The 13965-nt window shown below is 42.1% G+C and overlaps 1 protein-coding gene across 2 annotated transcripts in view; it reads right to left on the bottom strand.

Annotated features, from left to right (window-relative positions):
- Positions 1 to 13235, bottom strand: part of znf423 (zinc finger protein 423) — a 144286-nt gene extending 131051 nt beyond the window's left edge. Inside the window, exon 1 of one of the 2 annotated variants that reach the window (XM_085779859.1) lies at positions 11594 to 13235. In XM_085779859.1, the coding sequence (XP_085635985.1) occupies positions 11594 to 11633 (40 nt within the window). In that variant the 5' untranslated portion in view covers positions 11634 to 13235. The remainder of the gene's footprint in view (positions 1 to 11593) is intronic. The other variant, XM_085779858.1, reaches the window with a different exon arrangement.
- Positions 13236 to 13965: the final 730 nt, after the last annotated feature.

The raw sequence follows: 13965 nt of genomic DNA, 5'->3' as shown, positions 1-13965 counted from the left end.
TTGATACGGACATAAAGCTTTTATTAGGGACCAGACATACAACAGAAGACAGGCCCTCATCCTCCTCTGCTGTTGTTTCTACACAGTACAATTAAAGACTTTTCAGAGCCTACGCTGCAGTCATAAAAGTGCACATTTACTCGCCTAACCTCACTAAGCCTGTGCTAAAACCTTGTTTATCCTGAGAAAGAAGCAGAGCAAAGAGAAAAGGACATCAAGAGAGAATGTTTAACTTCTAAAAAGAAAAGGGCATCACTCTTTATTTCAATTCTTACTGTGTTCAAGTCTGAATATTGACATTCATGACTACACTTTGCTAAATCATGCTCAAAAGAGAATATCATTTTAAAGTTGCAAAAACATGTCTATCAAATATTCTTCCACATTTCCAGTCTTTCTTTCAGAGTGGAGTCTATCTCTCTCTGTCTTGCTCTCTCACTTTTCCTACTCTCTCGCTCTATCTCTTTCTCTCTCTCTCTCGCCCCATTGTAGGTGTCACAGCAGGACGCCTTTGCCTTTTGACTGGGAGGTGAATGGAAAAGAGCTGGAAAAACCAACTGAAGACACAAGCACTGAAAAGAACCATTGGTAAGTCTATAGTGGAGCGCACTACAAAGACCCTGCAATGAAAAAGGAACACAACACAAGCAGCTTGTTATGTGGAGGACTCAACGCTCTGAGGACAATGAACATTAGTCTGGGTCCATCGTCTGTCTGTGTGTGTGTGTGTGTGTGTGTGTGTGTGTGTGTGTGTGTGTGTGTGTGTGTGTGTGTGTGTGTGTGTGTGTGTGTGTGTGTGTGTGTGTGTGTGTGTGTGTGTGTGTGTGTGTGTGTGTGCGCTTAGGCAAAGAGCAAGCAGAAAAAATGAATGAGTGACTGAATGAATGAGTGAAAAAAAACTGTTGTGGGGCCTCGGTGGTTTGTGGAGGAAATGTTACTCCTTTATTCCACTTTGCCTTTCTGTATAAAATTAAAAAAGGTACAAATACAGAATGTGTGTGTGTGTGTGTGGGGGGGGGGTTCAACACCAGATCGACGTCTATGTAAAGGGGAAAGCTGGCACAGCAGGACAGACACCAATAGTCACTGGGGGCAGCCTTATGCTGGCTTTGTTTGGTTCAGTGTGAACAAGCAAAGTCATTTTAACAGCAATAAAAGTGGGAGTGGGATGCGTGGAATTTTATTTTATTTTTTTTAAAGTGGTGGATATGCAGGGGCAGAGCACCCGCCCCATGTGTTGAGGCTATAGTCCTCACTGCAGGCGGCCCCGGTTCGAATCCCGCATCAAGCGGCCCTATCCTGCGTGTCATTCCTCCCCATCTCTGCCTCTCATTTCCTGTCTCTCTCTCTCAACTGTCCTAAAAAAAAAAAAAAGGCAGTGGATATGCAACCATATAAAAAAAGATATATTTCTTAATTTTACTAATCCTAATTTACTCCTAAAAAAGATAAATGATGCAATCTGGAAAAGCAGTACTCGATGAATGAGATATGCTTGATGTTTGCGTAACCTAATTTAAAAAAGAAAGAAAAAAAAACTCATTACAGCAACTGTTTTCAACACAGGAAAACACACAATCTTCGACGAGTAGATCAATAGAAATAAGTATTTTGCCTGCAGACCTGATGAGACCTATGAGTTTTGACCTGGTCATACTCGTGAGGTTACGCAGGGTCAGACCAGCAGCAGACAAAAGGTTTCAACACCTCACACACACACACACACACACACATACACAGATTTTCCATTTCCCAAAAGTCACCCCTTCATCAACAGCAGTGTGTGTGCGTGTGTCAGAGAGAGAAGGGAGGGGACGCAGCCGAATAAATATATTATGCATCAGCCAGGTGTGCAGAGGGGCACTGCTAATTGCCCCCACCACTAATGTTTAATGTACAGAATAGGAAGGAAAAGGAAGGAGGGAGGGGGGGGTCATGAGAGGGAGGGGGGGCAGAAGGGTAGAAATGCAGGATGCTGCAGGAGAGGAAAGGAGGGAAGAGGGGGGGTGAGGGGGGGCTGAATGAGGAAGAAATTACTGCAATTAGGTCCAAAATAATAAGCTTGTATTTCTGTTCCCTTACCAATTCTACATAATTTATCACAGATATGAATGCCTGCTGGCTATATCCACTTCAGAGTCTTGTCTGTGAAATCCTTGCATCTCCAAAGAGTCAACAACAACCTTTTTTTTTCCAGAAGTAACACCCAGTGCACTTTTAAAGCAAACATGGATTTTCAATGTTTAAATATTAAGTGATAATAATAATAACAAACAATAATAAGTGGCGGTTTAAAGTTAGGCTATAATTCCTCCAGAATATACGACTGCGGACAAATTAATCATGGAATTCATAGGATTATAGGAATGTAGAAATACCATCTGTAGGTATTTTCTTTTTTCAAAAGCTCAATTCTTCAGAAGTTAGTGTTTATTAAATCTTTTTTCTGGTATTGCACGATTCTAATCTCTGATACCACTCTGTCCTCTGGTAACATTTTACAAATAAGAACATAATTGATCTTGTGTTGCTTTTATTAGGTATCCAATATGCTAGAACAGACACCACAGGACATAAGTCTTAATTAAACAACCCAATCTAGACAGATAAATACACTGCAGGCAAATAGTCAGTGTTGAAAGAAGTAACGAGCGTAAATCTCTTAGAGAGAGACTGTGAGCGACTGCATGTACATAAATGCACACACACGCCCTTCTAGGAAACTTAGAAGGGCCCCTGTCCTCTGAGAGTATCTCGTGATGGGGGATACGGACTTGGCAAGCAGGGCCTGGATTGACTGGATGTGTGTGCGCGCCATGTGTGCGTGTATAGTCACACCAGCATCATCTTTCCCGTCTAAAAAGATGAGGTTATGGGCACGCACAGAGCTCAGCTTCTCTGTGCCCGTGTGTGTGTGTGTGTGTGTGTGTGTGTGTGTGTCTCCAGAGGGGTGGGTGTGCGTTAAGGTCCAGTGAGTTTGCAGCTGATAAACGAGGCTAGCTAAGCCGCTACAATGGCACAGTCCTGGCCCATGATGCCCCTGTTCTCACACACTCTCACACACATGAGTACATGCACAACCCACACCAGGCTGGCCGCTGATAAGGAGTTGTCGCTGGCATACACACACCTCACTGAGGGACTTCACCCTTTCTGGACACACATGTGAATTCTCTCACACACACATTTCCGCAGCTATCCTTGTTGGGACATTGCAGTGGTTTCCGTTCTTGTGGACAGCTTGACCCTAAGTATGAACACATCCTCAGAAATAAGGTTTTGCCTCATTAGGACCAGGCTTTGGTCCTCATGAGGGCTTCTGGTCCTGACAAGATCGGTGTTTATAGTAGAAAACATCCCAAAGAGGTACAAAAACACGCACACATACACACACAGTATAAAAACCTGACCCAGTCTTCCAGATGTTATGACTTTTCCCCAATCCATTACATTAAACAAAACCAAACCTGATGAAGGATGGTTCTTAATCTGGATTTATCAAGTCAACACCATGGTTTGTTGTTTTCCCAAGACATTTCGCCGAGTTCACGTCGACTTTCAGGGATCAAAAAGATCACGTAACCGCCAGATGCTCAGAATCACAGAGCACGGAATAACCAGAAAAACAGAAATCTATTTCAGTCGTGTACATACAGTGGGGTGTTTTATTGGGCAGAGTCGTTATTTCTTCCACCCTGGATACAGTATGATCCTGATATATTTTGATACATGATCAAAGGAAGCCAATATGAAAACACCACAAATTACTATCAAGTATCAACCAATGAATCTTACTGACAAAAAAAGATTCTGTTCCAACAAGTGAGTTATTGAAAATCTTCCAGTTTCCATAAAAAATGTACTCAACCTAAAGTTTCAGTTGACATGAGTCGTGCCAGAGTAGGAGAAGCACGGGTTCTACTAAAGGCAAACTGGCTCCATTGTAAGTGCTCCAGTGTGTTATGATAGCGTGAGAAAAACCTGCACAGCACCAGAACTCAAAACAGAGCTAAGTGGAATTTAGCCATCATTCTTTTCTTTCCTTTTTTGTTTACACCTCTGCTTTTCCTTGTTTTCTGTGAGCGAGATGTTTTCTACTGAGTTACATTCTACTCTCCGAGCCTTCAATTGTTCAGTAATTTCATTTTAATTGGGAGCAGATCAACATGACTCCTGTTACATTCGATGCATGGTGCTACTGGGCTCCACCAATCAACAATTACATTATCCTGTTTTGTCCTATTTAAAAAAAATAAAAAAAACTACCAAAGACTCAAATCCACCCCCTGCCGAGGAGTCAATGGAATTCCTAACAAAGCTTTCAGAAAGCCATTTAATGGTTCAGCAAACCTTAATGCAAAGCCAATACAAGCTTTTAGAAATGAGTTACTCAATGTGACTGTACCCACACTGATTGTCCTACTGCTAACACATATTTATAGCTGCACAAACAACAAGATAAACTGTAAATCTTTAGTATAATTATAACACATTCAAAGCATTCCAGTGCTTCAAACACTTAAACACTCAGGATTTACCTGCAAAAAGACACACTGTTGTCTCTGAATAATCCAAGCCACATGTGTAGTGTCTCTGAGTTTTATAAGAGCCAGTTGCCCTATGAAAGGCTTTGTGCTCTGCCAAAGGGTGACATTAAAACTGATCTAATGGTAAAGCCAGATGGGGAGAGAGAGGCAAGGAGAGAAAGAAAAATAGACAGGAGAGAGAAACAGGATGAGAAATGAGAGATTAACTGTACTGTACAGTGTATTCGGAAAGTATTCAGACTTTGTTTATACGTTAAATAAATTTAGCCTACGAAAAAATCCTGGTTTTGCTTTGTCATTATGCGGTATTGCATGTTTATGGGTTGAGGTTTTTATTTTAGAGCAAAACGGTTGCATAACAAAATGAGAAAAAGTTGAGGGGGTCTGAATATTTTCCGAATGCACCGTACTGTACTCTAGCATACAATTCCTCACAGTGCTACCGCTGGCGTTGGGATAATACCAGGTTCCACAGCGCTCATATGAACAAAAATAACAAGTGCACTTGGTCCCTACACAAATGACCAGCAAATAACACCGGATGATTTTATTTGGAGGGGAGTCATAAGTAGATTCAGCAACTATCAAACTGGCTTGTAACTTGATGACACTTCCCAGCACAATTAATTTTTACCCACATTCAGCGGGTTGGCGGTTGTTAATTTCAAGTCTTGAGTAGTTAATTGACAATAACTTTAACTCCAGGCAATGAATAATTACTATCCCAGAGTCTCTTATTAGATTTAAATCACATACTTACATGAAACATCATGCAGCCCTTGCGCATATAAAAAAAAAACTGAGATTGTGTAGAGTACAATAGAAATGATTATACCATTATTTTATTCGTCAAATGACGAATATCAAGCCATTTTGATTAGCGATTATTGATTATCCCTAAAATGTAAAAAAGTAAAGTTTGGACTTATGAATTTTTATAGGCTAATTGATTAAAGTGAAAATGAAAATAACCTTGTTGCAAGATGATGTAGCTAGTCACCATCACCTGCTTAATGAAGAAATTGCAAACTAAAAAACAACCCACAAACACATTCTTAGTTCTTAAATCCTCTCCTGAACTAAAAATGTGTGTCATCAGCAAATAACACAAACGGTAATAACTTTGATGTTTCAAAAATGTCGTCAATGTAATGATTAAAAAGTTCAGGCCCCCAAAACAGAGCCTTTTGGGACCCCACACACAATGTTCATATACTCCTAGAAAACAGCACGTATAGTCTTTTATCTAAATAGCTACCTAACCAGTTCAGAGCAACTACTTGAACACTGTATGATTTTAATTTTGAAATTACTATTTTATGATCTATAGTGTCAAATTCTTTCTTTAAATCAATCAATACACCAATTGTAAATGTCTTATTTTTTATGGCTGTGGTCATTTCTTCAGTTATTTTCATCAGCGCTAAAGTGGTAGATCTTTTTGATTGAAAACCAAACTGACTCTCACTCAAAAGTTTTTTATTTTATTTTTTGCAAAAACTTTTTCAAGCACTTTGGAAAATTGTGATAATTATACTGGCCTGTAGTTAGTAAAACTTTGCTTGTATCCTAATTTATAAAATGGAATAACCTTTGCCACTTTAATTTTATCTGGGAAAACTCCCGTAGAAAGAGGAAGATTAAAGATATAACTCAAAACCATCATTATCGGTTGATGTCTTATTTTCGCATTTAGAAACAATCGATAGGATTTCTTCATCACTCACTTGTCCCAGACATGATTTGAGTGGTCAAAGAAGAAAGATAGAGAGAAACAAACACAGACAGCAAAAGATATGTAAAGGAGGAGATCAAGTGGAAATGATGCCATTAGCCCAGAAGAGTTCAGCTCAACACACGTCAGCAGTTAACTCAACCTCCCCCTCTTGGTCAAAGGATTCACTTGGCTCCACTAACCATAAACACTCTAAACAAACCAAGTAAATGCTAAAAAAGTAAGTGCTCCCTCTTTTCTCCCGTTTCCAGTCTTCCCTGCTTTCTCTCCCCTCCATCTCCTTGTCATATGCGCTCAACTCCCGTTTAATGTCCTGCAAATGAAGCGGATTTATTAATGTGTAATTAAGTAATAATCATCACTACATAATGCATGAGAGACTCAAGGGGCTAAGAGCTGAGAGAGAGAGAGAAAGAGGAGAGAGATACGAGGTAGCGAGGCTGCCAGAGCAGACAGAGCAGGAGATTTTTGCTGCCTCGCCTCACTAAAGACACACATTAAAAACGGATTAATCCACTGAAATAATAGTTTGATAAGAGAGGAGCCGTGCTCTCTCATTTCTTCCTCCAGCTCACCCCTCCTTTTTCTCTCACCCCATCAGCTAGTTTCATGGCCCATCATCATGCCATTAGTCCATGTTCAATTAACAGACCGCAATTAGTTAAGTCCCCCCACTGTTGACAAGGCCTAATCACTGTAAAGGCAGGACTGGTCAAGTAAATCCATCAGAGGAACTTAGCCGCAGTGGTGAAACATGGAGAAGCGCTAATATCAAGACTAATGCTGCTGTTTGTTTTAATTGGCTACATAGTTTCATATTTGTGTATATATAGCTATATGTTTGTGTGTGTGTGTGTGCACATAATTACAGATGTCGTCACAATAAGTCCTATGTTTTTTTTAAAGGTCCAGTGTGTAATACGGGGTAAAACCGTGATATTCAGTGTTCAGATTCTAGTTTGCAGCGCTCACTCGCTGGCTCGCACTCACCCCTCCCATCGGCAAAGTGACAGTGAACCCAAAATACTTGTTTACCACGACTGGGAGTATTTCGGGAGCATGGAGCGATGGCGTGAAGATCTAAACCATTTTACGATATGTCTGCTGTTTCCTACTCCTTCTTCTTTCTTCATTGGTTTCTTTATGCACGCGAAACTCACGAAACACGCTCTCTGGCTGGCTGGATTTTCCGTTCGGGCTGCCATACAAACATGGCAGCGCAAGATGGCGACACTCTCGAAAGCAAGACCCTTGCTATATAAAAAAGAAGAATTATACGAAAACCAAACTAATTTTATTTTATATCGATTATACGCTTATACAAATATATTCACGGGTAGTATATTAAGATTCTGCCAATAAACCTTGCCAATTATTACACACTGAACCTTTAACATTCTATTGAAAAATACAGGCAAATTGGCAGCGATACAGAACTTCTTTTGTATCCTTAATAGAATCAGCCAAAAAGTTTTTAAAAATTTGCTTTAAAAAAGTGAATCCCAACCTGAAAAAGAGGAACTGTTGTCTGTGTTTCACCACAATACAAATCACAATGTAATGAGACACTGAGCCTAAAAGTGCATAAGAAAACTTACTTTACCATTTACCATAGCTCTAGCTTCAGTAGTGTTCTTCCTCAAATCATTATATTTACCAAATAAAAAAAGAAAGAAAAGAAAACTTAACTATTTATTCTCACAAGTAAGAGCAGGTAATGCCTCTGATATCCCTGTCTAGGTTATATCCAAAATATAATTTCCTCACTGTGATGAAAGATACGGTGTTTGTTTTATTTGTCACATGCCAAGACAGAGTGTAAAATATGCAAAGCAGAGAAATGAGGGTCAGACTCAGCATCAGATCTATTATGATGTATCGTGATTTTCAATATTATCAAATATCAGCCCCAGTCCATCTTAGGAGTCAGAGTCAGGGTTGGCTTTCTTTTCCAGAAAAAAAAAACAAAAGTCTTTCCAGGCCGGGGCCATCTGAGACAGTGCAAATCTATAGCAGGAGATGAATGAAGTGGGACTTTGTGCTTGTTTGTTATTGTTTCAGCATGCCTGGCTGGCCAGTAAGTCCGCAAGCAGGCCAGCCAGTCAGAGTTGGGTGAGCAGGTGAAAGACGGAAGAACATGAAAACACAGATAATCCCCCGGCGATGCTCACCTCGTCCTGGCCTCCATCACTCCCTCCTCTCTGCCCACTCACCTGCTCCCGCGCTGCCCCCAAACACCACTCCCCTCTCTACCCTTTACCCTTCACCCGCTCTTTCTCCTCCATCTCTATCTGTCTCTCCTACAGCTCTCTCTCTCTCTCTCTCTCTCTCTCTCATCTTCCCCCAACACCAAGTCTTGCCAAGCTGTCAGAGGGGCAAGGTGTGTGGGGCAGATAGCAACACGCATGTACACACACAGATGCATGAGTACACATACACAAAAACACACCCCCGCTTATGCAAGCTAGACCACAAGGGCTATGTTACCTTTGCTGCACACACACAGTGGTGGTCGTCTGCCTCAGCTTTGCTTCGCTCTGCTTCGCTTGGCTGCCTGACTAAAGCTAAGCTCTGGTTATCCAGGCTGCTGAGGTCCGACACACACACACACACACACACATCCATACACACACACAAACACAGACGCACAACGCATGCATGTCTATGATGCATGCAAACGCAAACACAAGGATGTACATCTTGCAAGCATAATCATATCCACACACACACACACACTGACAGAGCAGTGACGGAGCAGCAGTGGACAGATTCACTGGTCCACAGCAGCTGATTTGTTCACTGACAAAGTGCAGCAAGCATCAACAACACTACAGCAGGAGGCAAAAACAATGACATCCAACCACAGCATTCACATATTCACATAAATCAACAATTCATACAATGCCACGCACATGATAATTGATATGGGTGACTGCTCCAGTCATTTCTCAAACACTTGCTGGTTACAGCTTTGAAAATGTTACGATTATTTCATTAATTCAACACTCAAACAATGTGAATTTGGCACTTTAGACCCTCAGATGACCGTTTATTGTTATATTTGAGACTTAAAAGGCTGAAGCCTTGGTAATTTTTTAATCAAAACAACAGTTGCAGCCCGTCTCTAAAACATTGATTTCCATTTGCCATTATTTACCAGCTGCGGCTTCCAAGCATGGCTGTCAAGTGAAGACAGTGCATTTAATACATAACTGAAATGAGAAACACTGAAAAGTGGCAACCTACCAAGAAAAAAAGCAGATAATGACAGTGACAACTATGACTAATTATAGGTCTTTTTGTGGTCCTGTTAACTGAGCACAACATTACCCAATATTGGCAGAGCTGGAGTTAATCTAAGTATCTACAGCAAAACAGATATGTTGCAATATGTGCATCCATCAACATACTCAAAGTGCTTTTTGTAGCCATTTTAGTGCCAGTACTTTATAATGTTTTCAAGTGTAGAGAAAGAAAGGAAACAGATTGTGCTGCAGTATTATGAGTCAACCCAAGACCACACGTAAGACAATATAAAACACCAAAGTCCTATTTTTCCGAAACACTTGCATGCCAAATCTAGTTTCAATTTGGAGACTCTCTTAGTTCCTTTTAAAAATCCAAACTTAACAAGATGCAGAATCTATTTATGTATCTAGTATTGTTTTTGGCAAAAACTGGTCGTTATTCTTTTCACAACCATTTCTAATTTTATTATAAATATGAAGATGGACTGCAATAACTGAAAACTGGAACCAGCTTTTCAGCAGATTCCTGAGGAGACTGGGGAATCTGTTGACTACCACATCACTCACAGTCCTGTCCTGACCACCCTGTAAGTCTATACTGAAAAGCTGCTCCTTCAACTTCTGCACATAAACCGTAATAGATGTTAGCATCACGAACTTATCCCCTAGTGAACACAATAACAGGCACTGTCAGTACTTCATGTGTGGCATGTACGAAGCCGCCTACTATTGATGAAATGAATCCCACCCGCACCTCACATGAAGCAGGCTTAACTTCGCACCCCGTAGGAGAGGCTGAAATCCTGCAGCGAAGATCATGCTGCTAATCAAACTAACCACCCAGTTTGAATCACTGTCAGAAATCTGCCTCTTTCCCAGATAGACACAGAGGGAGAAAGTCTATATGATGGAGGGGAAATGGAGGAGGGGGTGGCAACCACATGGTCAGCTCGTCCCGTTGCCCATCTGGGTCCCATAAAGGAAACATGGAGGCCAAGGCCACCACATGCCCTCATGCATGATGCCCACTCACCCATGCACAGCAATGAATACTATTTCATGGGAATGGGAACTGAGGCTTCATTTTGCAATAATAATAACCTTCTTTTTTTTTTAATTTGCAGAAATCCCATAAACGTTTTGGACTTGGATGAAATTTAATAAGATGAATCAGTCAGTTCCAGTGCTGCATCTGTGAACCAACCTCTCAGGGCACTGTTTTAAAGTAGGAGAGTAAATCCTCATTTTTTATTTTTTTTTAAAAAGGTACAAGCCCAAATGTCCACAAATATTCTGAATTGTGAGATTAAATTGTAAGACTATGCGTAAACAACCCTGTGGCAGAAACTACATAATCTTTAAAAAAAAAAGAAAATTAGATCTTTAAGTCAAAATGTGATCATTGTTTTGATGTGAAAGCAAATGTGAGGAGACTCTACAGGCATGTCGAGTCAAGCGATTTGATGGGGTCAAACAGTCACGTTTACAACAACAAAGCAGCAGTGTGCAGTTTCAGGACAAGTGCAATAAATCACAACATGTCCATAATCCAGATTGCCAGTGAATCACACAAACGCACTCAATCCCGAGAAGCGACACACCAAAACTATCATCTCCTTCCTGTCCTGTCAGTGTGGCAGCTAATTGAAAACAATTAGCCTGGTGGACCAGCAGCAAACACACAGATTGCACCGTAGCTCTTTGAAAGCTTCTTTCTGACAATGATATGACCATTAGGAACAATAAATAACCAGTCAAATTTAACTACAGCATTTATTTTCTATTAAAGCCACTCTAACAGAGTCCATGGCCATTTACAAACAATTTGTGGAGCAAACACTAAAAGTCACCTTACTCGCCAGATCTTCACATAAGTGACATTGATTTACCTCTGATGTACAACTAGCTGCACACAGACTGCATGCAACCCTCTGGGAGGAATAAAATTAAATTAGCTGACACAAGGCACCAGAGTTGGGCATGGTTTTTTGGTCACTGGCTTCATTCACCGCTCCAAAATTAAGTGTCCGTTCACATGAGGCACAAAATAAACAGTTTCTTACCTTTAACGGAGCGCGGCTTGGCCTGTTTTCGTCTAGACATCTCTGGTCTGGAGCTGCTTCTTCTAATTTTGATTTTCTAATTGTTTTCTTCTTCTTTTTCTTGTTCTGCTTTTTTGTTCCGTTTCGTGTTTTCAGCAAACCATGCAGGCGAGCACAGTCAGGGTTATCTTTGCTCCTCCACTTCGCTGCTGCTGCTGCTGCTGCTGCTGCTGCCTCCTTCTCCGCCTGTTGCAATGCGGCAGCTTGTGAGTCTGAGTGGGGAAACGAGTCGTTAGTCCAACGACAACAAACCCCAACACGCCGGGAGTGAAGCGGCTGGGAGGCGACACTCGGCTCCTCCGGTGCGTTTTCCCTCTTCGCCCCGGCCGCGCAACCTGTAGAATAAACAGGACCAACTTCCCGTCGTTGGTCCCTTCTTCTCCGTTACCGCGACGCAGAAAACCCTCCTTTCTTTTTCTTTTCTTAAATTCTTCTTTTTCTTCTTGTTCTTTCTTTGCTTTCTCCTCCGTGCGCGTTTATTCTGCTTCTCCGGGTACAGCACCGGACGCTCGTGCCGCTCCAACTGGCGGACCGGGGCGCGAGCTGCCAGCCACGCGCGCGTCAAACACCTGAACAGGTCCCGCGCGGTATTAACTAAAAGTGACAGCGGCACCGTCCGAGTGTGAGGTTGTCGGTGGCGGCGGCGGCGGCGGTGTCGGTGGTGCCACAACGGTACGTGACGGTCCAGGTGAGGAGAAGCGGCGGAGAGTGTTTTTTTGGGGGGGGGTGGGGGGTGAAATTGCTTTCAAAATCAAACGTGGCTTCCTCCCTCGCGCTCCTGGCGTCTTCGTTGGTGTGATGTTTTTTTGTTTTGTTTTTTTAGTTTATCGAAACTATTTTCTGTCTGTTAGGTTTTTCATTTCCCTCCTGGAAAGCGGCACCGATCCGAACCGACCAGCCGTCAATGTTTCGTCCCGCTATTCTACTCTAGGCAGTGGTGGTGGTGGTGGTGGTGGTCTGGTGGCATGGACATTGCGCTCTTCCCCTGCATCTCCACCCCGAGGGGAATACTGCTTTTACTACCCACGCTTTCTTTTTTGTTAATATTTCCCAATGCACTGCCGGCGGTATTAATAGCAGCCTTAATATTTCTAGCAGTCTAACCCTTCGCTAGCCTCTGTCTCCCTGCTTTTTCTTTGTCCTGACTCTGGCTACCAGTCTCCCTCCTCCTCCTCTGCCTGCCTCTGCTGGCGGGGCTGCGGCGCAGACACACATAATAAAGCCAAGGCAGGCAGTGCTTGGCTGGAAATGTAGCCGCGTCCCAGCAGGGGGATGTGAGAGAAGGGTCCCGGCGGGGGAGCGCTCTGATCCCGCAGGGAGCAGCTCGGCACAGCCCGGGTTGGCTGAGGCAGAGAGGCAGGAGAGAGGCAGGCAGGGCTGTTGGAGAGAGAGAGAGAGAGAGAGAGAGAGAGGGGAGGCAGGGGGAGAGTTAGGCAACAGCGCCCAGCTGTGGCCGACCGACACAACTACAACAGGGATTCAGAGACTACAGAGGGAAGAGACTGGGAAAATGTGGGTCGGATTTAAGTGGGACGTGGAAGAGGTGCTATAGGTTAAGGTGTAATCTTTATAAATTTGATCATCGATTAACAGTTGACAAACATAGGCATGTAGGCCTATACAACAAACTATGAGGGGGGGTCAGCCAGCAACTATCCTTAGCTGTTATTGTCACAACACAAGTCACATGACAAGACAGTGTTTTGTATCTCTAGTTGTTAAAGTTATTTCCCATCAGTCATTATTATCTTAAATATCTGTAGGCTAAGAAAAGCAGTCAAGCAGCTGTGAATGAAAATATCCTGCTATAGGTGGCCAGAGGGAACAAACTAGTGATTTGCCACCACAGCATCATGGTCAGAGTTGAATGGGCTCTTTTGATCTCCCTGCTCCCTGTTTACTGCAATTCCTCAACAGTAGTTAATGGAAACTAGTTTACTGAACATTTATTTTGCCTGCTTGTTGAAAATTCAGTGCAGAAAAAAAAAGTGCAGCTGAAATGAAGTTGAATAAAAGTTATATTTATCACCTATCCATGTGTTGTGTATTGGGCTTGAGCAAACACCTTCACCTAAAACTAGTCCAAATTATGTTTGTATTGTATTATGTTTAAATGCAACAGCAGCCATAAGTCTCCTTGTTTGCAAAGATGTAGCTTAATGGGTGCAAATATATAGCTTTTGTCATTTTTGGACAGAAAATGATTTACATGTCATTTAATTGAATAATATGCAGGGATTTTTTGACTGTGTGTTGTTGGTATGCATCTCCTGTACAGCACCTAAAACTATGTTCAGTGTGCAGTGATATTGTGTGAAAGCTAATAGGCCAGT

This window comes from Trachurus japonicus, chromosome 6 (assembly GCF_045865225.1).
Source record: "Trachurus japonicus isolate A0001 chromosome 6, Traja_1.0".
Taxonomy (NCBI): Eukaryota; Metazoa; Chordata; class Actinopteri; order Carangiformes; family Carangidae; genus Trachurus; species Trachurus japonicus.
Note: the sequence above shows the minus strand (reverse complement) of the source record. Positions and strands in the feature narration are given on the sequence as shown.